The 26025-nt window shown below is 41.2% G+C and overlaps 2 protein-coding genes across 3 annotated transcripts; both read right to left on the bottom strand.

The window, feature by feature from the left end:
• Window positions 1-2982: 2982 nt before the first annotated feature.
• Window positions 2983-8852, bottom strand: LOC141777175 (T-cell acute lymphocytic leukemia protein 1-like). 2 transcript variants are annotated; one of them, XM_074651214.1, is made up of 4 exons: window positions 8642-8852; window positions 6682-7274; window positions 5908-6026; window positions 2983-4998 (listed from the first exon to the last, which is right to left on the bottom strand). In XM_074651214.1, the coding sequence occupies exons 2-4, from the start codon at window positions 7233-7235 to the stop codon at window positions 4469-4471; spliced, it is 1203 nt and encodes a 400-aa protein (XP_074507315.1). In that variant the 5' UTR covers window positions 7236-7274; window positions 8642-8852; the 3' UTR covers window positions 2983-4468. The 2 variants fall into 2 exon arrangements, with proteins under 2 accessions (XP_074507315.1, XP_074507316.1); XM_074651215.1 differs by having other exon boundaries at window positions 5938-6026; window positions 8642-8844.
• A 2686-nt stretch (window positions 8853-11538) lies between these two features.
• Window positions 11539-22006, bottom strand: LOC141777173 (uncharacterized). Its single transcript, XM_074651211.1, has 9 exons — window positions 21692-22006; window positions 20372-20438; window positions 18750-18902; window positions 15824-16962; window positions 14849-14990; window positions 13927-14146; window positions 13310-13422; window positions 13020-13216; window positions 11539-12644 (listed from the first exon to the last, which is right to left on the bottom strand). The coding sequence occupies exons 1-9, from the start codon at window positions 21837-21839 to the stop codon at window positions 12451-12453; spliced, it is 2373 nt and encodes a 790-aa protein (XP_074507312.1). The 5' UTR covers window positions 21840-22006; the 3' UTR covers window positions 11539-12450.
• Between the last annotated feature and the right edge of the window lie 4019 nt (window positions 22007-26025).

Raw genomic sequence — 26025 nt, 5'->3', positions numbered from 1 at the left:
CTGCCCCAGCACCAAACACGGAGGATAACCCTCTGCAGCAGAGAGATGAATGTACTATGAATTATACTCTGGTGTACCCACTGTACAATGAAAAATAGCATTGACTTTTACAAGTGCTATATCTCATTAGACTCTAAACAGTCAAGACCTTTCTCCAGATTAAAAAGGATAATGACTCCTTTCCTGCACACAACAGCGATTCATCTGGAAGATATATTGCATTTAGTAGTTTATTTCTCTGAGAGGTACTGAGACATTTTTATGTTGTGACGAATTTGTTCAAAAGACTGTGTAGGGAGATTGCGTTACCTATAGTTCTAAAATATTTGTAGTGTTCAGTAACAATTTCTCATTGAAAAACACACAAAAATGTGTCAAACTTTGCCAGAAATCTGGTGATATTTTATCACTGTATATCTATATCTTATCTTATATGTAAAGTGATTAAACCTTATACAAGACAGACTATGTTAATATTGAATCATATTAATATTGTCATGTTTTGAGCAGATTAGAGTACCTGCATGCCATAATGTGGCTTCATATTTCATATTTGATTTACGGGTTAGGTGTGTATTGGGCCGTTTTTCCAACAAAAAGGTGCTTGAGGCAAGATTAGAATTCCATGTATGATGAATCAACTAAATCTACACTGCTTGTTTATCTCTACATTTATGACCAGAATGGTTTTGTGGATTTTGTATTGATATGTCAATAGGATAGCCTTTATTATAATATTCTGTTATGATGATTGATGTTGTGTCTATAAGTAATTTTCCTCCAAATTATTTAGAAAAATATCTCTGCACTGAATATCTGACAGGTGTGTCAGAGGAAAATGCAATCTAGAAAAACTCCCACTTACTGCTGAAATATTTATTAACACAATGTTTCAGTCTGTCCGACCTTCATCAGGTATCATTTTTCCTCCACAATCAATTATGTATTCGCTATATCTTGTCTTCTTCATTATTCTCCAAGTATATCTCACTCATTGATTGTTAAATTACAATAACACAACAAATTGTCTCTACATCTGGGAATGCCATATTCATTTACCAAAACAATACACTTAAGAGTTGTTAGCATGTATGCATGTCTCACTCATTTTTATACAAATCTGCATAAGACTTGCATTTTTTCTTTGTCGAATTCGCTCCACAGAACACACTCTGTTTCCCCGAGGGAGACAAATAAGTCTAGAGTGTATACACTTAACCAAGATTGTAGCCGGTGGCACATTAAAATAGAGAAATATTGTGACATAATAAACACATTTTTAATTCCGTCCAAATAAACATCATCAAACATAACCTGTATTTTGTTAATTTGTGATGTTTATGAAGGAATAATTAAAAAGCAGGTGATACTTTTATGGAATGAACTAGATGGTGACTAAAGGTGATCACTTTTGCGATCGATTTCATCATTTTGTATGACTTATAACAAGACTGGAAGGATTTTATTTTTCAGTTTGGCTCCTTTTAAGCTAAAAATGTCTTTCAAATGGAGAAACTTTATTGATTGTTGGGGAAAAAACTAAATTCTGGGGGAATTGAAAGTTAACTTCAATCAAGGACATATGTCATATTTTATGAAGAATACTGAACCGAAACACTGGAACCTGTTAAAGAGGAAAGCGGCTTAGAATGGCATCTCCATCTACTGGTGAAGGACATCAATTTACCTCAAATTTCCTCCATATTTATGCTGCTGTTGGTGGTGGAAGTGATGGTGATGTGTGTGTGTTAAAATGTTATTTTGCTTGTTTGTTTATAGGCCTATCTGTGGATGTGTGGATGTGTGTGTGCATTTATGTATTTTCTACTACTCTGTGTGAAAATATAAATAACTACCTTGGCGGTGTGTGCAGTGTAATCTGCTCCCAGCAGGCTGGATTCCCACTGTGAGAAAGACAGTATATTGTTCCTGCAGCGCCACAGATAACAACTCATTAGCATACTGAATCATTTGGCTGCAAGAGCCACTCTGCCACCCATCTGCACTGAGCTGATAAACACACACACACGCCTGCTCTCCCTCACACATACACACAGATCTATGTAGAGCGAGCACATACACACTCACACAAGCCTTCTCTCACAAACATGTACACACACATCCTCTCATCCCCCTCCCTTCCAATCCCTCATATACTCTCCCTGTATCCCTCTCTTTTTGTGAGTCGGTGTGTTTTTGGAGAGTCAGGAACAGTGAAGCAGGTAAATGTTTGGCAGGCATTAACCCAGAGGGCCCCTCAGTGGAGTCCCAGCACAGCCGGAGCAGAGCACAGGAGGGGTCCCCAAACACCTGGATGTCTCTGATGGTCTCTGGAAGCAATTTTTTGTTTTTTAGAAATGTCTAAGAGCTGGTGGTGGCTGTTGTAGTGGCGGCAAAGTCTGCTGTGTGGAGTTATGGAATATAGGGACTTCAAAAAAGTTGCGTTTATGTGGCAAAGCAACAATCCCGACCACATGTCGGTGAACATAACTTTTCGATTGCGTAAGTGAATAACTTCTCGGGGCGGTTGGGAGTCTCGACCAGAGCGGCCGTTTCACAATGTGTACAGACACAACAGCGTGCAAAACGAGTGCAGCGGAGGCTGTCAAAACCACTTTCACAATGGCAGGATATCCTGCAGGTCACCGAGCCACGTTAACCTCGACAGGAAGTTGTCACTTGTTGGGAGGAAGTGAGGATTCCATCGTCCATTGGGGGGAGTTTCAGGAGGAGGTTGTGGTTTCAACTATATACACTCTGTACAGATAAGGTCTGAAACAGTTGCATGGCGTGTTATGCCATTGTAGGAATTTGGTTATGCAATTATGAGTGTAAAAGGTATAATTAGTCATATATGATGAAATGTGGCAAATACAGTATGTTCAGTTTCTTCAAAGAAGGAATTTAATATAAATGAATTGACCTGAATTGAATTGGATTGAATTGACTTGAATTAATAAGACCCACAGCATGCTTGAGTGAGATCAAATACAAGGTTTTTCCTCTGCGTGTTTTATTCAGGGGTTTTGTATAAAATTCATCGATTTAACATTGGATATATTTATAGATACAGCTATCATACAACAAATATGTCATTACCAAACGTACAATGTCCCTTTACTGCAATTCATAAAATACCATAGTTACCAAAGGTACCAATATAGGCTACTAGGTCCTGCTGAAAAAGCAGAATAACCAACAACAGTGAGCAATACTTGACTGTATTAATCAGAAAACTGCTGGTGTTGTTATGATATTAACACTGTGTATATGCGTGCGTGTGTGTGAGTGTGTGTGTGTGTGTGTGTTTTGTGCGTGTGCGTCTATGTGTGTATATGAAATGCGGCAATGAAGGGATTTATTTATGTACCTTACTAAACTACAACTGCATTACAGTTAAAAAAACAAAAAAAACACTGAAACATTCATATCAAAAGGACTGCATGAGTCGTTTCATAATATCATGTGACTCATATTTTGTACACTTTCAGAAACACTGCATGTCTTGTACCTCCGCAAATTCAAATAGATATATTCATTCCCGGCAGTGAAAATCTTTAACTGTCTGTCGACGTATTTGGTGTTGTTTTCTCACCACCAAAGTGTAACAGAAGTAAATGGTACCACATTTGATGTACTACGTTCAGTTGCTTGCTTTACATTTCGAGTTCATCTCTTCTCTCCTTTTTCCTCGTCTCCCAAAAGACCATTTTGCTAGTAAACCCATTGACAAACACACTACAGTACATCTTAAACCACACTGACTTGAACTCGAGTCACTGTTGTTACATTGCGCAGTGGAAATATAATGCTATTTACAATACATACGTAACTGCATGGGTACAATAGAGTCCAGTCGGTTCATTTACGGCCTCTAAATGAGGCAAACTTACTTTTGTGTCATTATTCTTACACATTCAATTAGTTGGGCAGGGTTTACTCATTGATGTTTTAGAGCCATTTACTTGCACATTGGATCTATTCTGGCCGCACCATATTATAATCAATAGTATCATTTGTGAAGCATTGGTCCGAACTTCAATATTACACATCAAAAATCTTTGCTAAGTGTCTCTTGATTGATCTTTTGTTTGGTTTTGTTGTTGTTTTGTTTGCTTGTTCTTTCTTTTTCTGTTTTTTTTTTTATTTTAGAATATCCTGTCTTTGGACTTTCAAAACACGGAAAGTTATAATCCGCACCCAGTCAAAGACGTGAGACATGCAGAATTTACAAGTCTTTTGTTGGATCAAATTCAACCGATCACCAATCAAAGCAAGCTATTCATCAGTGCTGCCTCAGGTGTAGTATGGAGACAGGAACTCACTCCACTATCTCACTGCGTGGAGCTTGATTCTCTTTCCTACACTGACGACTCGAAGCTAACGGGTCCTGAGAATATCCACCTCTTTCTTAGTCCCTCTCATTTCAGTCTCAGGTTGTTGTGTCCGTGGTCTGTTGGCATCAGTATCATCGACGGCTGGACTCATCTAAAGGGCGGCCATTGTGCCTCAGATCTCTACCAGCTAGATGCAGTGCGGGCCCACGTGAGGCTGTTAGAGTCCTTGGGGTTGGAGGTGAGTCCTGGTCCTCCATAAAGCTCTCGGGACTGCCCTCGGCATCGCCGTCAGGCAGGCTTCCACAACTGGAGCCTGGTGACATTGTCTCCAGAAGATCGTCCCTGGCCAAGCCCACCACTGTGTCCTGATGTGGACCACCCTGAGGGCCACCCTCAAGGGCCCCGACCCCAACCAGCAGCCCCGTCTCCCCATCAGTTGTGCTGCCAACATTCCTCCCTCCGTCCTGGTCCTCCAGGAGGTTGGAGAGGAAGCTGATGTACTTCATAGCGAGCCGCAGGATCTCATTCTTGCTCAGCTTCTTGTCTGGGGGGTGAGTGGGGATGAGTTTGCGAAGCTCCGCAAACGCCCCGTTTACGTTCTGCTGCCGCCAACGTTCACGACTGTTGGTGAAGATACGACGTACAATCTTTGGCTGGCCAGCTATAGCAGAGGAAAAGGGAGGAAAAGAGACAGACAGAGTAAGAAGAAGAGGCATCGATAGGATAACACAAATAACATGAAGGGCAGAGCTGAAACAGATAATGCAGTTTGTAAAAAGCGTATAGAGCAATAATAAAAACGGAAAAATTTGTCGCAGGAGAACAAATGCACTTACGTTTTCAGAAAAAGATTGTTCATAGGAAAAACAAAAGTTTAATATTCCTAAAAGATTAAGCTGCAAAATTCCTTACAACCATGGATATTTAGATGATGGAGAAGAAGCTGTAGTGGCAAAATATAGTATAAATATGTAAATGCGATACTAGGGAAATGGTTGATTTGGCTTGCCAAACCCCAGGAAAGGGTGTCGGAGAGACTATGTGCTCCCTATTCCATTTTCTATGTACTTTTTATTTATTTAGGTATGCTAAAATACCCACTGCAGGTAGTCACATCCTCCCGCCCTCAACAATGGTGTCTTCCAGGCTATTGTCGCCCTTGGAACACACCCAGTCTATCTTAATCCTTCAGCCCACTCTGCAGTAAAACCTTGGCATGGAGGCAGCAGCACCCCCATCCTCCACCCCAGTATATGGCAGTGAGTGGGCAGCGGTGGAAAGGAGGTTTCAAATGAAATAAACCCCCAAATCCGCCTAAAAATAGCTTACTTTAATGGCATGCAGGTACATGTATTTGACATTCAGATTAGCAGCGTTCATTTATGAATTCTGATGTATTTATTCCTCTGGGTTAAATACTTATTTTCCAATTTAAGGCATCTTCTTCTGCAACACTCAGATTAGGTTCAGTATAGATCAATGTCAGTGGATGAATGATAATGGAGATGAGGAAGCGGACGTTTAGGAGACTAGATTGGCAGAAGGAGGACACAGCAAAAGTGTGTCTTACCATACTTATAAAGATCTAAAATGTGCCTACCCTCGTCGAGTTCAACCTCATAAGGCGCCGGGCGACGCTTTACCCTGTTGCTGGGGTACATGCTGTACTGCTCCGACTCCCCTCCGAGACTACAGCAACAGAAAGCAGACAAAAGATGCACAGGTATATGACAAAACATGGATTTACATCATTTCCCTCATTGCATATAGCCCTCAACACCCCCCTAATCCTTGCACCAGGAGCACACACACTCAGAAACACACACACACACACACGTAGGGTAATTCTCTACATGAACATACATGGTAAATGGTAAATGGACTTGCATTTATACAGCGCTTTTCTAGTCTTCCGATCACTCAAAGCGCTCTACACTACATGTCAGTATTCACCCATTCACACACACGTTCATACACTGATGGCAGAGGCTGCTAAGGTGCCAACTTTGCCCATCAGGATGTAATCTAAATACTCATTCACACACCGATGGCTATGCCTTCGGGAACAATTTGGGGTGAAGTGTCTTGCTCAAGGACACATCGACATGGGGGATCAAACCACCGACCTTCATATTTACATACATGCAAAATAATGTCAACATAATGTATACACAAGCATCCTTTCACATAGCCTATTCCTGCATGCAAGGCCATATATAGGGCAACATCATCAGCATCCATCCAAACTTATGGTGAACATGATCAAATGAAAACGTGCATTTCATCAAACTGTATATGATTGTTTCTTTTTTTTCTCTCCCTCCACCTCCACCTCCACCTTTACCTGTTGATGGCGGCGAGAGGCTGCGCCAGGTTGTAGAGCATGGCCCGGGCCGGGACAGGAAACGCGTTTGGGCTCAGTTGGACCATTCGAGCGTCGTCTCGTTGCGGCGGCGGTGGAGGTGGTAGAGGAGGAGGTGGAGGTCTGCGAAGTTCCGTGATCGGCACCAAATGGCTCTCAGTCCTCTGCTCCAGCGCTTTTATAGCGTCCCTCCTGGAGAGCTCGATCACCGGCACTTCCCTTTTCAGGTCAAGGGCGTTGTGAGAGGCAGTTTCCTTGGCAACGCCGTTGATGCTGATGCTGATGCTGCTGGTCCCGTTGCTCGTGTTCTGCAGAGGAGAAACGTCATCCGTCTCCTCATCATCAACCTCCTTGAAGCTGCCTCCTCCTCCTCCTCTCCTCCCTTTCTCCCCCTCCTCTCTCCTCCTCGGCTCCAGCTCTCCCTCCTTGTTGCATCCGTTCAGTCTGGAGATGATGGAGGAGTCCTCCCGCTTTCCAGGACCGGACTCTTCCTCGGGACTTCCAGGACGAAGCTCCGGATGCCGTTTTTCCATCATTTTTTATACCGTCACCACTCTGCTCGAGTCCACTACGTCCTAAATAAGATTTTTTTTCTCGATTAATTAATTTTTTTATTTTTTAATATTATTTTTATTGACACATTTTAATGACAACACATACATCAAACAAAAATCAAATCAAATTCTCGATTAATTTATTGATCAGAATAATATGTGACAATCTCAATATACCTAATAACCAAGCGTTTTTTATTATTATTATTATTAGATTATTATGATTGGCATTACAATTTTGATTAAATGGTTTTATTATTATTATTATCTGAATTATTATTATCAATTGCTGATTTAACATTTCAAACAAAACAAATAGTGTAAGAAAGACAATTAATATGCTGGTTGCTTGCTATTATTTTCTGAATTACTACATTTTGTTCAATATTTTAAAAACGATTTTTTCTTTTTTTTTTATTTAAATAATTTTCCACAAGGGACAATAACAATTAAAAACGCTTTAATTCTCAAGGATTCTATAATTTTTTTGTGTCAGCTTTTTGTCAGGTTTGAGAGCTTTTCTTGGATGTGATCCTATTATGCCAGTTATATAATTATGAATTTGCCTCAGTTCATTTTTTTTTATTTTACATTTGGAGCCAGTGATATTCTCAGATGTTATTTACAAAGAGCGTTATCTTGTTTTTGCATTGCATGCTTTTTTTCCCCTTTCTATGAATCTCTTATCTAAAGCTTGCTTGACCATAACGTCAGCTAATAACTTAATGTATTTAAACCGACGTTTGAGCATAAAGTCACATTCCAATATATATATATATAGAAAAAGCAAATTTCGTCTGCTGTTGATTTAGAGGTGAAATGATCGTCTAATAGAGAGATTGTGCTTCATGCCACCAGGACCACGAAGACAGCTTGGTATCCATTCTTCGTCGAAATAAAATCCCTCTTTTTTTTCTGTCTTCAATTAATCCAGAAATAACATTCAAAACACTTGATCATTTTCATATAGCCGCATATATGTCAGAGTAAGGTGTTTTAATTCGTGTTTTATGTCGGTGTATAGGCCATAATGCTGTTGTTGTTAAAGCCGAACACGAAAAGGATATGGAATATACGTGTGTTAGGTGTTTTAGTAGCAACATAACTCGATAAATGTCCTCGGAATGTTATTATAAACGAACAATCAGAGCGCCTATAATAAAAAAAGCGCACTTTGATTCTGGGAATTCTCTCCAATATATAGGCCTCGCATCCGTTATTACATCCCGTTAACAGTCTCGACCGGACAATAGCAGCAAAAAATATAGGCTAACAATTTCGCACGTATAACACCGATAAAATTCCGACGATATCAATCTAATTACAGCCTTTAAGGAACAACGAATGTTGCTGGTTTTAAATAGAGAGGTGTATTTTTACGCACTTACCGTTCCAGCCGTGTTGTTGATGTTACTGTGTAAGTGGAGCCATTTTGTGAGTGGGTCATCCATGTCTGAGGTTTTTCTTTTTTTTTTTCTTGCCAGTTGTGGAGCAGAGTGTGCATATGTGTGAGTGTGAGTGTGAGTGTGAGAGTGTGAGTGCGTGTGTTTGTCAGAGTGTGAGCGTGAGTGTGAGTGTGTGTGTGTGTGTGTGTGTGTGTGTGTGTGTGTATGTGTGTGAGAGTGAGTTTGCGTGTGTGTGTGTGTGAGAGTGAGTTTGCGTGTGTGTGTGTGTGTGTGTGTGTGTGTGTGTGTGTGTGTGTAAGAGTGTGTGCGTGCGTGCGTGTGTGTGTACGCGTGTGTGTGTGTATATGTGTGTGTGTGTGTGTGTAGCTGAGTTATTCCTCGTCGCATCCAGTGCGCTCCCTCAGTATATGGGAGCGGAACACAGGCCGCAATGTGGCCGAGTGAGATAAGCTGCACGGCAGCGGCCTCTTCATCCACGATAAGCTCCTAAACCCATTATTTATGAAATGATTCATTATTATTTGGCTGTCGTGGGCTATATAGGCTTGTGGAGGGCAAAGCATTAAAAAAAAAAAAAAAAGCAAACAGGCGCAGCGCAACGGCCTGTAACAACGTGAGGTTAGTGTGTACTGGAGCTATAGTGGAGGTGTTTTAATTTTTTTTTTGATGAAAGAAACAAAAGCTGCAGGTTAAGCTGTTGACCTATTTATATTTTCCAACAAAGGGGCTTTTTTTTTGCTAAGCCAATTTATCCTGCAATAAGATAAACTGATGATAGTAGAGGGTTATTTTTATTTTTTTTCATTTTTATCCTAAGAGTATCCATTACGCCCTATCATTTACGCACCTTGAGGGCTGCTGATACAACAGATAGAGGGTGTAATTATGATGCCTCAATTGAACGTGGACACAATTCTTTATCAATTAACCAATCAATAAATGTCTAAATAAATAGGCAATAAATGTTTTTAAATTTGTTTGATGAAAGAAACAAAAGCTGCAGGTTAAGCTGTTGACCTATTTCTATTTTCCAACAAAGGGGCTTTTTTTGCTAAGCCAATTTATCCTGCAATAAGATAAACTGATGATAGCAGAGGGTTATTTTTATTTAAAAGCAAACAAGTATCAATTTCCTGAAGCAATAGTATGTGATACACCACAGGTACAATGAAGGAATGGATCCTGCAGAGCCCTGGGGAAATACAGTATGATCCATTGAGAAAAAAAGAGAGCAAGGGATAATTAATTGCTTTTATGCTTAGACATAATTTGTAATGCAGTTGCAATCAATCTTTTTTTTATTAAATAAATAGCTCTTTAGTTTGAGGGTCTCAGGGGCCAAGATTACATTTGTGGCACATCCAAGTCAATCATCTGAAATAATCAATAAGATTAATGGGAACATTTGAAACGTGACAAAATATGGTTCTACTCACTATGCAGGGGTGTCAAAATAAATCACAATTTGAACATGAGAAAAGTGTTAAAGTTATTTTCGATTTTATTTTTTTTATTTTTTTTTTCATTTTATCCTTAAAAAAAAGAAAAAGAGTATCCATTACGCCCTATCCATTTACGCACCTTGAGGGCTGCTGATATAACAGATAGAGGGTGTAATTATGATGCATCAATTGAATGGGATACAATTCTTTATCAATTAACCAATCAATAAATGTATAAATAAATAGGTATAAATGTGCTGTTGCATGTCATTGCTTGTGTTTGGAGGCCTTTGGACGGCGGTTCCCTGGGGCCCATGTTGGAGGACACATGGCTCTGGGAGATAAAAGCCTATCAGCTCCTGGTCGCATCAGATAAAAGAGCAGCACGCTATCAGAGCACGTTCAGGACAGCCTAAATGGTAGCAGCTACATCCTAATAACGGATTTTTCCACACATGCTTGTCTTCTTTTTTAGTCAAATACATATATGGAATTTAAATAATCGAATACATGTAGTCAACTAAAACTCGTGATATAGCAAAATACAACATTAAATGTGGAGGATCTTACACGTTTTCAAGCCCTAATGTTTAGGGGGGGAAAAATAGCCCCATAATTAGTCACGACCTTTAAAACAGACCTGTTGGAGCAGCAGTCACGACCAGCATCCTACATCCTGCTTAACAACACAGCCCTCACATAATCCCTTTACACTGTTTTTTGTAAGCATCTTTCAAGGAAATTTCAATTATGCCAAGATTTTTGTTGTTGTTGTTGTTGTTGGGGAGCACTCAGCACTACTTTGAGTGTAAATGAATGATCTAAAATTTGCAAATCAATAAGCCTAATTGATTTAATTCAGGTTGGTTTAGGTTTTAGGGGTTTCACTGTCAAATTAAGAATAAAGGGTAATTTTAAACAATTATTGCCATGTAAAATAAAGACATTTTAATTTTGTTCAAACACTACAGTGTGCCTTGGATTATTTTTGAGGGAGACTTGCATTTTGTACTTTTTTTTCTCCCTTTTTTCAAGGTTGTTTTCATATATGCAATTTACAGTTCTTAATTACAATAGTTTATAAACCATTTTTTTAATTAGTTGAGCTTATAGACGAACTCATTAAGTACTCTAGAGAAAACAACTTCAACATTCAACATTTTTGCATTTTGTACTTTTTTGAGACCATATTCCACCCTTGCAATGAGCCCTTCACAATATTGAATAAGGACAATACATCTGAAGGATCCAAAGAGAACCTGCAGAGCAGCGCTTCTACTCCATTGTCTTCAATTTATGTTGCTAATTAATATAATTGGAAACCATACTCTAAATTTCAATGTTTCAAATATATTCATGCATCTAACTGAATGGATTTAGTGTGATATAATACGATTTTTGTAGTTGTGTGCATAATTAATGAGTGTGTTACAAAAATTTGACAAAATAAAACATTTTTTATTTAAAAGCAAACAAGTATCAATTTCCTGAAGCAATATTATGTGATACACCACAGGTACCATGAAGGAATGGATCCTGCAGAGCCCTGGGGAAATACAGTATGATCCATTGAGAAAAAAAAAAAGAAGAGAGATAATTAATTGCTTTTATGTTTAGACATAATTTGTAATGCAGTTGCAATCAATCGTTTGTTTTTTTTATTAAATAAATAGCTCTTTAGTTTGAGGGTGTCAGGGGCCAAGATTACATTAGTGGCACATCCAAGTCAATCATCTGAAATAATCAATAAGATTGATATTTAAACGTGACAAAATATGTTCTACTCACTATGCAGGGTGTCAAAATAAATCACAATTTGAACATGAGAAAAGTGTTATTTTTGATTGTCAAAAATACTTAAGTCAAAATAAATGCAGTCACCCCATTTTTTTTTATTTTGGAGAGAGTTTGTAAATAAAATTTAAAAAATCAATAAAAAAAATCAGACAATTTGTGAATGAAATGGTCCTTATATATTCAACTAAGTCTGACCATAAAAGTGAAACAAGTTGTGCTGGGTTTGAATCAGTATTTATAGACTTAACCTTTTTATTAGTATCACAATATATACTTTGTAATCCAGTTTCTACTGTAATCCTCTCTACTACTGGATTTATTTGGTTGTATTATCTGTCATTTGGTTATTTTATTGATTTGTCATTGTAATCCCATGCAGTCCATTGCAGTGTCATCTTGTTGAACAATAGTTTGCACTAATAGAAAATGAACCTCTAACCCTGTAATCTCTATCTACCATAGGTTATAGTCCATCAGCAGTGTTTGCAGTGGTGAATTATAATCCATGGCTGCAGGAGAAATGGCTCTGTGCCATGCCATAGATCTTCCCAGTCAGCGCTGGTTGCGTCGGGCCGGCATAATCCGAAGAGAAGCGTGGCTTTCCCGGGTCATGAGCCGCGTCACATGGTCCAGACTGAGTCCAGCTACTGCTTCTCCGTTCACCTGCAGGATTTCATCACCGATGCTGAGGAGACCTATGTAGGGGGCCTCGCCACCGCCATCACCCACTTTCTCTACATACACACCTGGGATGGAAACAATAAGAAAGGAAGAGGGAAGACGGATGAAATAGAGGTAAAGGAATGGTTGGATAATGTGAGAATGGAGGGGAAGTAGAATTACAACAAAGGAAAACAGGTGGAAGCGGAAAAAAAAGATAGAGGATGCCTTTGTGTTTAGTGAAGCATACAAAATTGTAATAATTAACAAAACATTTGTATCTGATTATGTTACATTTTAACAGTAAAGCCAAAGGCCAATTTATATCTGAACAATGACATTTCACTTCTATTCTCTTTCTCTTCTTTTCTCTTTATTCTACAACTACCAAAATGAAATAACTGCAAAACCAAGCTCTACATTTAAGACAGTGCAAAAACAACGCAGATTAAAAAGGTTACCTGTGTCTGGTCGACCTTTGCCCCTTGAGATGACGAAACCAAAGGGGCCGTTTGGGGGTCTGACGAGCTCCAGGAGGAGGGACCCATCAGGGAAAGAATGGGTAACCCGGCCCACTGGACGTGCGAGTCTAGAGGTAATTACATCTTCAACACTCAGGGCCCTGTGAAGCTCCCGCTGAGGGCTATCAGGGCTGTAACTGCAGAAATACAGCAATTAGAAAACAAATTAAGTAAAACAACGTGTGTGCTTTTTTTTTTCATTCAATCTACTTTATTTCTTTGGCGCTTACCTGGGTGCCAGGCCGTAAGGTATGTGCACCTCTCCCAGTATTGTTGAACGCTCTGTTCTTCTCTCTAAACTCTGCACAGAGGAGGCTTTGCGCAGTTGGGCCAGTGGCAGCACCTAGTGGCAAATAAATGGCACTGTAACAAATTGTGTTTTCCATATTGGCAAAATTCATCAGAACAGCTTTGGGAACCGTAACTTTTTTTTTTGGCTCTAACACCCGTCTAAAACTAACAAGTGTGTGTTTGGCACCACACACATGCAAATACAGGCTGTGATTGGCTGGAACAGAAAGTTGTTTACATCTAGTGTACTCTTACAGCTGCCAAGAGGACAACAAGGATGGCTACCACAGAAAGCGGAAGGACAAACTGGAATGCATTATCTGTGCTCCCAGTGTCAGGCAGAAAGGTAGGTAATACTTCAAAGCCTCAGTTGATTCACTGTGGCAAATAAGTAGTGAAAGGTACTGGAACTGGAAGTTTAAAGACATGATGTTTTCTCCCTACAGCCGTCCTTTTTGAGGCAATAATCACAACTATTTGATGTGGTGAAATAAAACAACAGCAGTCCTGAACAAAACATAACATGGCATGAAAGATGTTTGCTATTCTGGCTCACCGTGTGCAGGGTTTGCAGTGAGGGTGTCCTCTGCATGCGGATGGTGGGCTGCGGTCTGCGCATGGGGCTCGGGGAAGCAGAGGTGACCCGGGGGCCCGTGGTTATACTGAGCTGTTCCATGCTGCTGGAACGGCCTCCTTTCACTAGTCTACCAACACTGTTCAGACCAATGGAGGAAAAGAAGCGACGCAGGAAGAGCTTTGGCCGCCCATCCTTGTTTCTGTAACAGGAAAATTATAGTTCTTTTACTAGCCGGTAATATAGTCTCAAAATGTATTAAAGAGGAGCTATTATACTTTTGTGCTTTTCCCCTTTCCTTTGATGTGTTGTATAGTTTTTTGTGCATGTAAAAGGTCTGGTCAAACTTAGGCTTTTAAAGTCCATGCCAAAGGGAGTTACTCCCCCCCAACAGAAACACTGCTTCTGAACTGCCTGAAACGCCTCACTTGAAGTCCTGCCTTTTCTTTCGTAACATGGTGATGTCACCAAGTAACACATTTACATAATACATGCCTAGTAAATGGTAAATGTTTGTAAACATGTTCTAGTAGAAACCCAAAATATAAGTATGCACTTGAAAATGAGTATAATAGGTCCTCTTTAATATAGACACAATTACATCCCCAACTAAACTACCAATCAACAAGCAAAGGATAGAGACTTTTGATTATTTTCCTCACAGTTTTTGTCATCCTGCAATAAATGGCCTTAACAAGTAGGGGTCTTCATTACCAGAAGAGGGCAGGATTGTCTTGATGTTCGCAGAATATTTTTAATAACAACATAGGGTGGACTGTAGGTCAGGGTTTTAATCTCCTAACTGCCACCGGTCTGGCACGCTCAGGCCGTTTTGGAAACAGCATGGTGGGGGCAAAGGATTTATTGTCTAAGCTACGACAAGAGCGCTGTTATCTTGGCTTACCTGGAACCGTCAGAGTTTTCCTCCCATATGGCCTCAGCTTTCAGATGCTCTGCTCTCAACAGCTCCGCTCTGAGGTCCTCAGCCCGATTCATACCACGGTGAGCAGGACGACACTCAGGACCAGAACCAGGGTCACTCACACCTGCTGGTAGAAAAGGATGTACCAAAAAATCATTCTCAAATATTCTTTTCTATTTTATTCTGGTAATGATTACTTGTATTTGTTATATTTGAGTACATTTTGCTGATAATACCTCATCAAATGCAGGACCTTTTACAGTATTATTAGTATACAGTATTTTTTATGGTGGTATTACTACTTTAAGGACACTAAGAATTGTTGTGTTTTCATTAGCCTAGAATGAGCCCTTCAGATCTACATAGGAAGCGGGTCCTCTTCACGAAGTCCACCATGTTGCGCCGCCATATTTCTACAGTACACAGGACGCACAGAACGGACAAACCAAACACTGGCTCTTGCGAGAGCCTTTCGCTTTTTTACGTTACCTGAAGGCCACCGTAGTACTCCGACATGCTTGTAAAACTGCGGTAACGTGAGCTGCAGAGTGCAAAATCGTGATACCCCCAGCCATCGTCTGACTTCCGTTGCTCCTAAAGTAGTGTTATTATGGTAAGGACGGCTTCTGAGCGAGATGAACGGCGTTACCACGGTTTTGCACTTGGTGGCTCACGTTACCGCAGTCTTGGAAAGGGAGGAGTGAGCGGAGGGGTACTCAGTTGGTTGAAACCGCAATCGCACCACTAGATGCCGCCAAATCTTACACACTGTACCTTTAAGAAGAGAATACTTCTTCCACCACTGCTTTTCCAGAATAGTAAATCCTCCCATAAGAAAGAACAGTATCATTCTATGACATGTAAATGGCAGAAACTACAGGTACTGAACTCTCTACACGACCTTCCAGAGAAATTGAAATCTCTCCATGGCTCTGCTCATCCCCAATGACCACTCACCTGCTCCATCTGGAGTGGCATCCCAGACTTCAGCAGTTGGTAGGTCAGTGCTGAGCCGGGCTGGGGAGTACCTCAGGGTGGATGGCCTGATACAGGGCACTGGAATGCTTATTGCAGGGGTCCCCTGGGTTAAAGCCACTGCACTTCTTGCCTCTGGAGAGTCCAGGAGGGCCGAGGATCCTCCCTCGCCTCCCCCAATCTGGAACTGAACCGTGGACTGACCTGCAGCAGAGCGATTTCTTGAACTTGACTTCAGGGCTGACTTTATAGGCAACGATGGGGGAGATGATTCTCTTAATCCACCAGATGCCTCCTGCAAATCGGGTTCCAGAGCGACGGGGCTATCTGGGGCAGAGGAAACATCTCTGCTCAAGTTGACCCTGTTCCTGGGATTTGAGTTCCGCCGCTGAGCCCAAGACGGACCGTAAGGGCCGTGGCCAGACTCTACTCGACTTTCTCCTTTCCTGCTCCTTCTCCGAAGTTTCCCAAACCCTGATGCTTTCCACCCTGTGCTGCTCTCTTTATTTTCCCCCAGCACAAAAGCTCCGGCAAAAGTGACAGTTAGAGGAGCTTTGGGACGAGTACTTGCTTCTGGCTTGTTATGAGGCACCCAACGAGGAGACGCTTTTTCCCGCGGGTCCTCAGGCTGCTGTGGCTCAGTGTTCTTTGGCTCTGGCGGTGATGAGGCTGGCTGAGGCTCCCTGACTACAGAGCCACATGACTCACATTTCTTCACCAGCACTATTATCTCTTTAATCACCGTTGTGGGTTCACCACTGACACCCTCAACGTCTTTCTTCTGTGAAGACACACTTCGATGGCTTCTGCTCCTCTCTGAACCACTACTGCTAGAATCTGTATTGCTTTCTTTACTCTTGGACTTGGGCCCCCCAGACCTGCTACGCTGCACTCTATCCAAGTACCGAGACTCTGCTTCTCTCTCTGATTCGTCCTCGAAGCGCACCCGCGTGGGTGAACAACCATACCGTCTGGATCGACCACTTTGGTCACCGGGGGAGGTGTCTGTTTGGTTAGGGACGAGGAGGGGACCAGATACAGTTTGAGCTGCCTGATCTTCTTTGGTTTGAACAGCTTTCTGCACTGACGTTGGATTGGGAGACTCAACTGGCTGCTTCTTTCTGCAAGAAATAACACAGAAGTGCATATTGAAGGGACACATATTTTCATTGTAAGAGAGTTGCACTTGTGTTGAACTCATTTGTAAGATAGTATCTTATGAAAGTGAAGCAAAAATGAAAGTGAAACTGAATGTCAGCCATCTCTCAGCAATAGACCAGGTGACCAGACCATAAAAGACCTCATCAAAACAAGTAATAATGATAGACATATAGTACATGTAGTGGCTACAGGCAGCTGATTAGACTGTTGTCAGGCTATTAAATAGCTGTTATCAGTCACTATAAGCCCCACAGATGTGGGTCAATAGGGGCCTACTACACGCACTAGTAGGTTTTATCATTGTTTCACAATGGTAGATCACCGAAAGAAGGTATAAAAGAACACGACAGCGAGCTCTAGGAAACCGTAGTAATTATGACAGTAGCAGTAATGGAATTGAGGTGCTGTAGTATAGAGAGTGTGGAACTCCATAAGGGGTGTAGGTCGGGAATGATGGATAGGACACAAAACACAGGACTTTCACCCAGGACACTGGGGTTTGCATCCTGTGTGAAACCAATGGTGTGTAGTTGTGTTTGTGTTCGTAGTTATTTTAACCCAAAACACTAGGTTTTTCACTAAACTTAACCAAGTGGTTTTTTTTGTTGCCTAAAACTAAAGAACACTTTTTGTTTGTGTTTAAAACGTGACGTTTCATTCAGTTTCATTCAGTTTCACTTTCACAATGTACTAGGCCCCTAATGAACCACATCAATGATGCTTATAGCGACTGTTAATGCCTATTTAATGTTTCCTACTGATATGAGGGGATTTCCGCAAACAAAACTGTGACTTATACACTATTAAATGAACAGAATGACACCAAACCTTTTCTCAACATTGTCAGCTCGGTGTTTGTAATTACAAAGCACAGTCAGGCTCCAAAGCTTCAACTTGTTTTCAGTTAGCACACATAGCTTTCCCAAAACAGGCCAAGTGCAAGAGAAGGATATACAAAGTAGAGAGGAGGATAAGGGAGACATACAGATGGTAAACTGAGGGATAAACAGGGAAACTAAAAAACGAGACAGTGGTAGCAACAAAGCAATTTGCAGAAAAGGTATACAAGAGGACCTATTATGCTTTTGTGCTTTTTCCCTTCCCTTTAGTGTGTTTTATAGTTTTTTGTGGATGTAAAAGGTCTGCAAAGTTATAAAGCCTAAAGTCCAAGCCAAAGGTTACTGCCCCCCACAGAAAAACTGCTCCTGAACTGTCTGAAATGCCTTGCTTGAAGTCCCGCCTTTTCTTCTGTAACGTAGTGATGTCACCAAGTAACACATTTGTATAATACCTGCCTAGCGACTACAGTATATTGGCACGCCCTCAAACAAAGCTAGTAAGAGCGGAGCTGGAATGGAGTCCGAAGAGCTTGGTTCGGTTGACCGATCACAACAGAGTGGGCCAGCTGACCAATCAGAGCAGACTGGGCTTTTGTCGAAGGGGGGGAGCAGGAGCTCAGGGAAAAAAGGTACTGCAGCACAGCTGGTATGAGAAAAATAAAGCGTTTTTTGAACATTGTAACATTGGAATGTAAACATGTTCTAATAGACCCCAAAATACAAGTATGCACCTGGAAATTAGCATAATAGGCCTCTTTAACTTGTCAGCAAATGGAACTTGATTGATTCATACCCACCTACTGTGCAAAACTGCACAAACACAAGTGGGACGTTCACAGTCTCAAACATCTAACTTGTGAAAATGCCAAAGAGGTCATAACCTGCATAAGTAGATGTAGCCAACTTACACGGTGGATCTCTGATCAGAGTGGGAGCTTCTGTCGGGGCGATCGCCTTTAATGTGATTGGAGCGAGCCTTGAGTCGTGCTCGCTCCAGAAGAAGCTTGGCTTGCTCATGTCTTGGGCTCATAGGAAGCTCATCGCTGATTACAAGAAGGGACCTGACGATCGAGAGAAAGATGCAAATTAGAAAAGAAGTGAATCATTTAGGTGATGGAAACAGCAAGGGACTGGATAGAGTTGAATGAGATGAAACTAGGCGCCATCTGTTTGAGTGAAATTGAATATTTGATGATGTCTTTAAATGTGCAAAGCTTATTGTGTGTTGTGACACATCCAGCGACATCATATTCCCCGCAGATTGACTTAACGTAGAGTGAGTGAATCAAGCTGCGTCTTCCTAAGCTGTTTTATGTAATATCAGATAGATAGATGGGGTGGGGGGGCGTGGCACTGGCGGTGAGCAGCAGAGAGAAACGTCATCCTTCCATCTATCCCTATGCCCAGCAGCTAAGCTGCTCTGCATTGTGCTTCATCGTCTGAACTCGTCTTTATCCCCTGGCCCAGTGATAAAGATAGCATGATACACTACGTGGATTATCCTTGTAATGGACTGGAGTGTGATTCATTCTCTCCGGGGTGACAAGAGGAGAGCACATTATGTTTCAATAGATTACAGTTTGTCATGTTAATTGTGACAAACATGGTATAATTAGCAGCCTGTTCTGGTGCCCCATGAGCAGCAGATTTATTCTGAAGTTTATTATGATGATGACCATATTGCACTCTATAATAATGATAATGGCCTCTAAAATATTGCCACCATTGTACAAGATAAACTGAAAGACTGATCAGATGAACAATTCAAGTAATGTGCCAAACTCTATGATAAGAAAAAAGTGTTTTTATTGCTCAGTTGCACAAACAGTTCAATGTATTTATCAATCTATTTATATTGTTGTCTCTTACTTTAAAGTAAAACTATGGCTGGACGAGATAGTAAAACTTCCTCATCTGGAGAGAATACAGTTGTCCTTCTTCAGTTTATTTGATAAACTGAAGAAGGACAGGATTTGGCATCCCCTTCTCCAATACATTGATAACTCAAACTGATTAGTTGTACAATATTAATTTGGAGAGACATGATGTAAAGTTTGTTGTTGTTTATTTGTTTTGTCCCTAACGCCAAAGTGAGGATACATTTGTAACACTGAATGTTTTTTTTACAACTGCTTCCTCAATTAAAAAGATTCAAAGTAGTCTGAAGTTTTTGTCTGGTGTCTCATATACAATGATGACAAGGTTTGAAGACATTATATCTTTCTAAGTATGGCACTTTCTTGCAAATAAGAGCTTCATTTCATAATCTTATATGGGTGAATTATCTGCTTCATCAATATACTGTATTTGATATTTATATTTCTTTATGAATATATTTTATTTGTATGATTTGTATTGATGTACGTGTTCGACACTCTAGATGCTTCAATCCGGGAAGACAAAGATAGACTCTCAATTCCCACACGTGGAGCTGCAAGAGTGAGATTTATGAGGAGAGGATATAAATAGTGCATAGGAGTTGTATGTCACCGCCCCGGCCAAGCACATAAAGAAGCTTTGCATTGCTCACCTCAGATAGGGTTCAAGTTCCTGAGCGAGAATGGCTGAGTCAGAGCTGTCCGAAACCCCATGAGCACCTGTAATAAAACAAAGAGGAAAAGTATATCACAGCAGATGATCTGATATGAATACAATATGGCTGTAAAAGCTTTAAAAGTATCCAGAGGTTTTATGCCCACAAAACATGGATTTCCTGTCTTTGTTTCTCTCTACATTTAACTAACCTAGTGCACAATTCATAGTGTATTATTCTAATTTAGGGTTCAGTTCTTATTTAGTACATCCTGTAGTGCTTGCTTGGGGGAAACATTACTGCCAAGAGAGCCATCAGCAATGATATGACCTACAAGGACATGTGGGTATTAAAATAATTGGGTCTTTGTATGATCATAAGGATTTTCATAAACCTTCATACCATTAGATTCAGTTATAGTCTCATAGGTTATCCCTGACTGATCCTTAATGTCAGTAAAAAAAAACACAAGTTACGCAACCAGATAAAGGCAGATTTCCCAGAGACAAGAGGGAAAAATCAACTGATCATCATGAATTTACATATGGATTGCACCGACTATATTGGTATTGACACACACACACAGGACGTGTATCATTAAAATACATAGTATGGGAAGATACCTAATCCGTCACCTTGCACGACTACAAAGACATCCATTAGCACACAGACAGAGATATAAAAGCAGGGACACTTCCCCCACCGCTCTGACTGCTAATAATAGCAACAAACTCATGCACATCTGCAGATCTGACATCTGTTCCACGCTGGGAATCAGTCCGGTTACATACTGCATGTCTATACAACGTCATCGGGAGACAGACGAAGGCTTATATGAGGAACTTTGAATGGTTATGAAAGCTGGAAAGTACAAAATGTTAACTTTAGAAATTGCTTTATAATGTTTGTTTTCTGGGGGGGTGCTATTTTTTATCTAAATGTTCTGTCTCCATAGCAACAGACCACCTCACCGGATAACAACATTCACTACACTGCACAAAAAACTGTGACTGAGCCACTTGTTTACAAAGAATAAACCATATCCTACATTCAACCTGTGTGGACTGTTGTCTAAAGTATATCAACCTACCAGTATGCCCGTTTTTGGTTGTTTTTTTAACGTAATGTAATAGATGTTACGGAGCAGGTATTAATGTCACTTTACAACACTTTGTCAGACAAAAATAAAACCATCTCAAGATGAGGAGGGGGGGATCTTACCTGTGACTCTCAAACCCTTAAGTCAAGCTCTTTTTTTTCATTACAAAGTTTTTACATTTGCCATTAAATATATGCCATTTTCCTCAAGCGACCTACCTTTACAGTCCCCTCTGTATGTTGTGTCTCCACTTTCTCCTCCACTCTGCCTTCTCTCCTCCCTTCCCCTTAACTTTGCATAAGCTCTCTGCTTCACCTTCACCTTCAATGTCTCATCAGCAGAGAGTATCCCACTCTGTGAAGACATGCTCTCCCAGCTGTCTGAGCTGCACAGTCCTTTGTCACGAGCATCTAACTCCTTCTGCTCACATCTGTCCAGGTAGCACTCCACGCTGTCTGAGTGTTTGAATATTAAGGATGCCTCGCTGTCATCCACCACAGGTCCTACATCGCTTCTGGTGCATTTTTCTGCTAGTTTAGGTTTCCTTTGAGGCTCTGCCGGTGCTTCTGTCTGAATATGGTCCTTCAAAGGTGTGTTGTCAGAGCTGACACCATTCAGAAGCAATGTTTCAGGGCGTACTACTCTCCAGAAGCCCTTTGGTGGTGCCCAGTGTCTGGTTGATGTGGAGGAAGAAGTGGAAGATGTAGTAGAAGCAGAGGTGGTGGCTGGAAGGGAGGAGAGCACAGGTAGAGGAGGAGGAGTGGCTGGCTCATCCTTACTGCTGCTTGAGTTATCAGACAGAAGACTCTCCAAACTGGTGCCCTCCACAAGCCCACAAAGCTGGCCTTTCAGAAAACTGACCTGGTCCTCATTTTTCTCTGACCTCTCCTCTTCCGTTTCCTCTCCCTCCTGGAGCACCTGCTCACCTCGTGCTTCAGCCGGAGGGCTGTGGATCTCGTAGCTGACTTGCACCTCTACCTCCTCCTCTTCATCACTACTGCTTGAGTTCTTCGCAGCGCCTGATCGCCAGGAGGGGGCAAGCAGAGGTACCTGAGCCTTTCCTCTGGGCCTCTGTCTGAGAAGGACTTCGGATGCAATCTGCCCAACCGGACTGCTCACTAACACCTCTGTGTCCAACCTCTCTCTTTCTTTCTCCCGATCTCTCCCTCTTGTCCTTCTCTGTGTGAGTGACTTCACCTTGGTCTGTAGCGAGTGCACAGCCGAACTCTGAGGAGGAGGAAGTTGGGTGATCAAAGAGGCTGCTGGGAACACAGGCTGAGGGACAGGGCCAGTGATGAGTCCCCAATTAATGGGAATCCCAGTTGGTAAAGGGGAACTGGGTTTTGCTTGGATGTTATCAACCACCTTCTCTTCCTCCATTGGCCGGTCATGCACAGAAAAGTCCAGATAGATCCTGAAAGATAAAAAAAAGAGAAGTTGTTTTTATATGGATGTGTTTCTGTAAGGCTACATCTGTTCTACATCTCTGTTACCAGCTACTTTCTATCTGATATGCCTGGTGAGGAGATATGTAATGTGGATGCAGTCACGTTGACTTATCCACTGATTACTTTGCAGTGCACAGGATAATCCTTTAGAACGAGACTAAGCAACTGCTGCCTGCAACTGAGCCCCCTGCACGAATAAACAGTATTATGAATGTTTGTTGTCAAGCAAAATCAACAATATGCCATGCAACAAAAACAAAATCAGTCACCTATTCAATAATTAAGAAATTGACATATTTCAAGATTTTGTGTCATGTAGCTACTGTAGGTCATATGACTACCACCTTGCAAAATATTTCTTCACTTACATTGACAGCTATAAATGATGAGTTGAACCACGAGATACAGTTTAAGTGTCTTTACTGTTCAAGAGCAATATCAATCATACAGGTATCACACTACTTCACCTGTTAATAAGGTATACTGACATTGTATGCGTTAACAAAAATTGTCTTTTGTAATTATTTTTCCAAATACACAACACTAAATACCAATTTAATAAACATAATTTACATTATGAACAAAATAAGCTTCACAACACATTCTCTGAAGCCATATTTAGTTACATAAATAGGCTAGCACACACAGTGAATAGTGTACCTGGATATTCAGTGAAGATGGTGTCCTTTTAAAAACACAATTCCAGCGTTGAAAGTTGCCATAAATGCTGGTGCAACAACTGCACAAATGCAAGTTACCAAAACCTGCACCAATCGTGCAGATTATTGCAGCGTGCATCCTCAGGTCGGTCGCCAACATAAACGAGAAGACGCGGAGCAACTTTCATCTCTCAATGTCTCTCTCCAGATCCTTGTGATGCTCTTCCACTCTCACTGTCTACTCTGAACTGGCAGTGTCAGGCGAGCCAGCATCGGCCTCTCTCCATCATGATTGGTCCGGTAATCCCTGCAGAAATCAGTGGGATTAGACAAAAATGGAATACAAAAAAAAAAAAAAAAAATGCCTGCTTTAATTTCGTCCTTTGCCTCGCGAACCCGTTGCAGAGTGGAGCTCTGTTGCGTAAGTAGGCTACAGAGCTGCACACACACACACACACACACACATACACAGACATACACACACCGACTCCTTGCACACAGTATAATAAACCAATGAAAAAAATAAAAAAAATAAAAATAAAATGGCTAAATGGGCTTCAGTTTAATAATGCTACAGGCTGATATGTTAGATAATCTATATTATTTTGTCGGTTGATCCCTCCCTCTATCATCCCAGCTCCCTCCCTCTCTTATCTGTTTACATAGACGCGTGTGCGCACAGACTTTACGCACACTTTACGCACAGTCCGCCTAATTGGGGACAAATGTTCTGCTGTCACAATCCCCCAGATGTGATCAGACAGATGCTCAGTTTTGTGCTGTGTGGTTGTGTGCATACAGCCTGATGTCAGTAGAGGGCGCCATTAGCACACACACATACACACACACCGACTCCCTGCACACAATAATAAACCAATGAATAAAATGGCTAAATGGGCTTCATTTTAAAGGACCCATATCGTGCTCATTTTCAGGTTCATACTTGTAATTTGTGTTTCTACTAGAACATGTTTACATGCTGTAATGTTCAAAAAAAACTTTATTTTCCTCATACTTGTCTGTCTGAATATACCTGTATTTACCCTCTGTCTGAAACGCTCCGTTTTAGTGCATTTCAAGCGAATTGCAACGGAATTGCGGTGCTAAGCAACAGCTTGAGTCCATGTTTACTTCCTGTCAGATGATGTCATTCACATCCACTGCAACAGGAAATAAACTTTGACACATTTAGAATGTTTACATTTTAAAACCGTGAAATGGTCTAAATATTGTATATTTGTGACATCACAAATGGACAGAAATGCTAACGCCTTGTTTCAAACGCACAATTTCAGAATACGGGCTGTGTGTGTTTCTCCGTATATTGAGCTTTTTGATAGTTTAAAGGGACTGTTTGTAACTTTTTAAGCGTATTAATGTACCGGGTCGGGACACATGCGCGCTCGCATATGCGCGCTCGCGTGTGGCCGGAGCCTCTCCCCCTCTGCCTGCTTGCCTTCACTCAGACAGCGCGCGTTCTCGCTGTCTCGCTCCACCTCTAGACGTGAACGCGTGCTCACTCCACACTGCAGAAGACTTCGTAGCTCTGAGAATATCTAGTAAATGTACAGTGGACGTTTGTGCAGAAATAACTGCTGCAGCTCCTCCAGACAAACACAGGTTTTCCGTGTCTTGTGAAGTGACGGGGCTCCGCAGAGAGTAACGTTATCAGCGGCACCCGGTCGGAGACGGTAACGTTTCTCTTCCTGCTCAGCCCCGGCACCGACCCGCTTTTCCTGCTCTCCCTCCAGGAGAGGGAGACACCGGAGGCTGAGCAGGAAAAGCCAGCAGTGATTCATGGAGAGACCTTCGTCTGGTCAGTTAACATTACTGCTAAGCAGGTGAAATATAGAGTGATATTGTAATTTTAGCTGACGTGTGTCGCCTCACTGTTTTGAGCGATGCTCGTTCATGTCTATTTAGAGCGAGCGAGCACGAGCCCGATGCTGACTTTCGTTGACTTAACGGCCACAGGTGTCGCTGTTAACAAGCATTTCTGAAAGTTACAAATAGTCCCTTTAAATAACATTTTCAATGAACTTTTACTTGAAGTACTTTGTGTTACATCTACTTTTAACTTAACTGTCGACAAGTGACAACTACTTTGTCTTGTTCCATAGGATAAGGTCAACTTTATTTACTCCTATCACATTATGTAAATCAATACACGTGCACTCACTGGCCTTATGGAAGTTATTGTATATTTCTGAAAGTTACAAATAGCTTCTTTAACAGTATTTATAAAGCATTTAAACCTGCTTTATAATATAAAAGACATGAACATCTTTTTTTACAATATGGGACCTTTAAATGAGATATTTCGATGCTACAGGCTGATATGTTAGAGAATCTATATAATTGTGTCTGCTGATCCCTCCCTCTATCCTCCCAGCTCCCTCCCTCTCTATCTGTTTTCATGGACACACTTTACGCACATTCCTCCTA

This window comes from Sebastes fasciatus, chromosome 11, assembly GCF_043250625.1.
Source record: "Sebastes fasciatus isolate fSebFas1 chromosome 11, fSebFas1.pri, whole genome shotgun sequence".
Classification (NCBI taxonomy): Eukaryota; Metazoa; Chordata; class Actinopteri; order Perciformes; family Sebastidae; genus Sebastes; species Sebastes fasciatus.
The sequence above is the reverse complement of the archived record's forward strand: the minus strand, read 5'-3'. Positions and strand labels throughout refer to the sequence as shown.

Coding starts and splice junctions, on each gene's coding strand:
- LOC141777173 (XM_074651211.1), bottom strand. CDS start 21,839: ATGTCTTCACAGAGTGGGATACTCTCTGCTGATGAGACATTGAAGGTG. Junction 18,903..20,371: donor GAACTTGAACCCTATCTGAG/GTGAGCAATGCA, acceptor CTCGATCGTCAG/GTCCCTTCTTGTAATCAGCG. Junction 13,423..13,926: donor CACTGCAAACCCTGCACACG/GTGAGCCAGAAT, acceptor ATTTGCCACTAG/GTGCTGCCACTGGCCCAACT.
- LOC141777175 (XM_074651214.1), bottom strand. CDS start 7,235: ATGATGGAAAAACGGCATCCGGAGCTTCGTCCTGGAAGTCCCGAGGAA. Junction 6,027..6,681: donor CCTCTCGCCGCCATCAACAG/GTAAAGGTGGAG, acceptor CTGTTGCTGTAG/TCTCGGAGGGGAGTCGGAGC. Junction 4,999..5,907: donor TTTAGATCTTTATAAGTATG/GTAAGACACACT, acceptor CCTCTGCTATAG/CTGGCCAGCCAAAGATTGTA.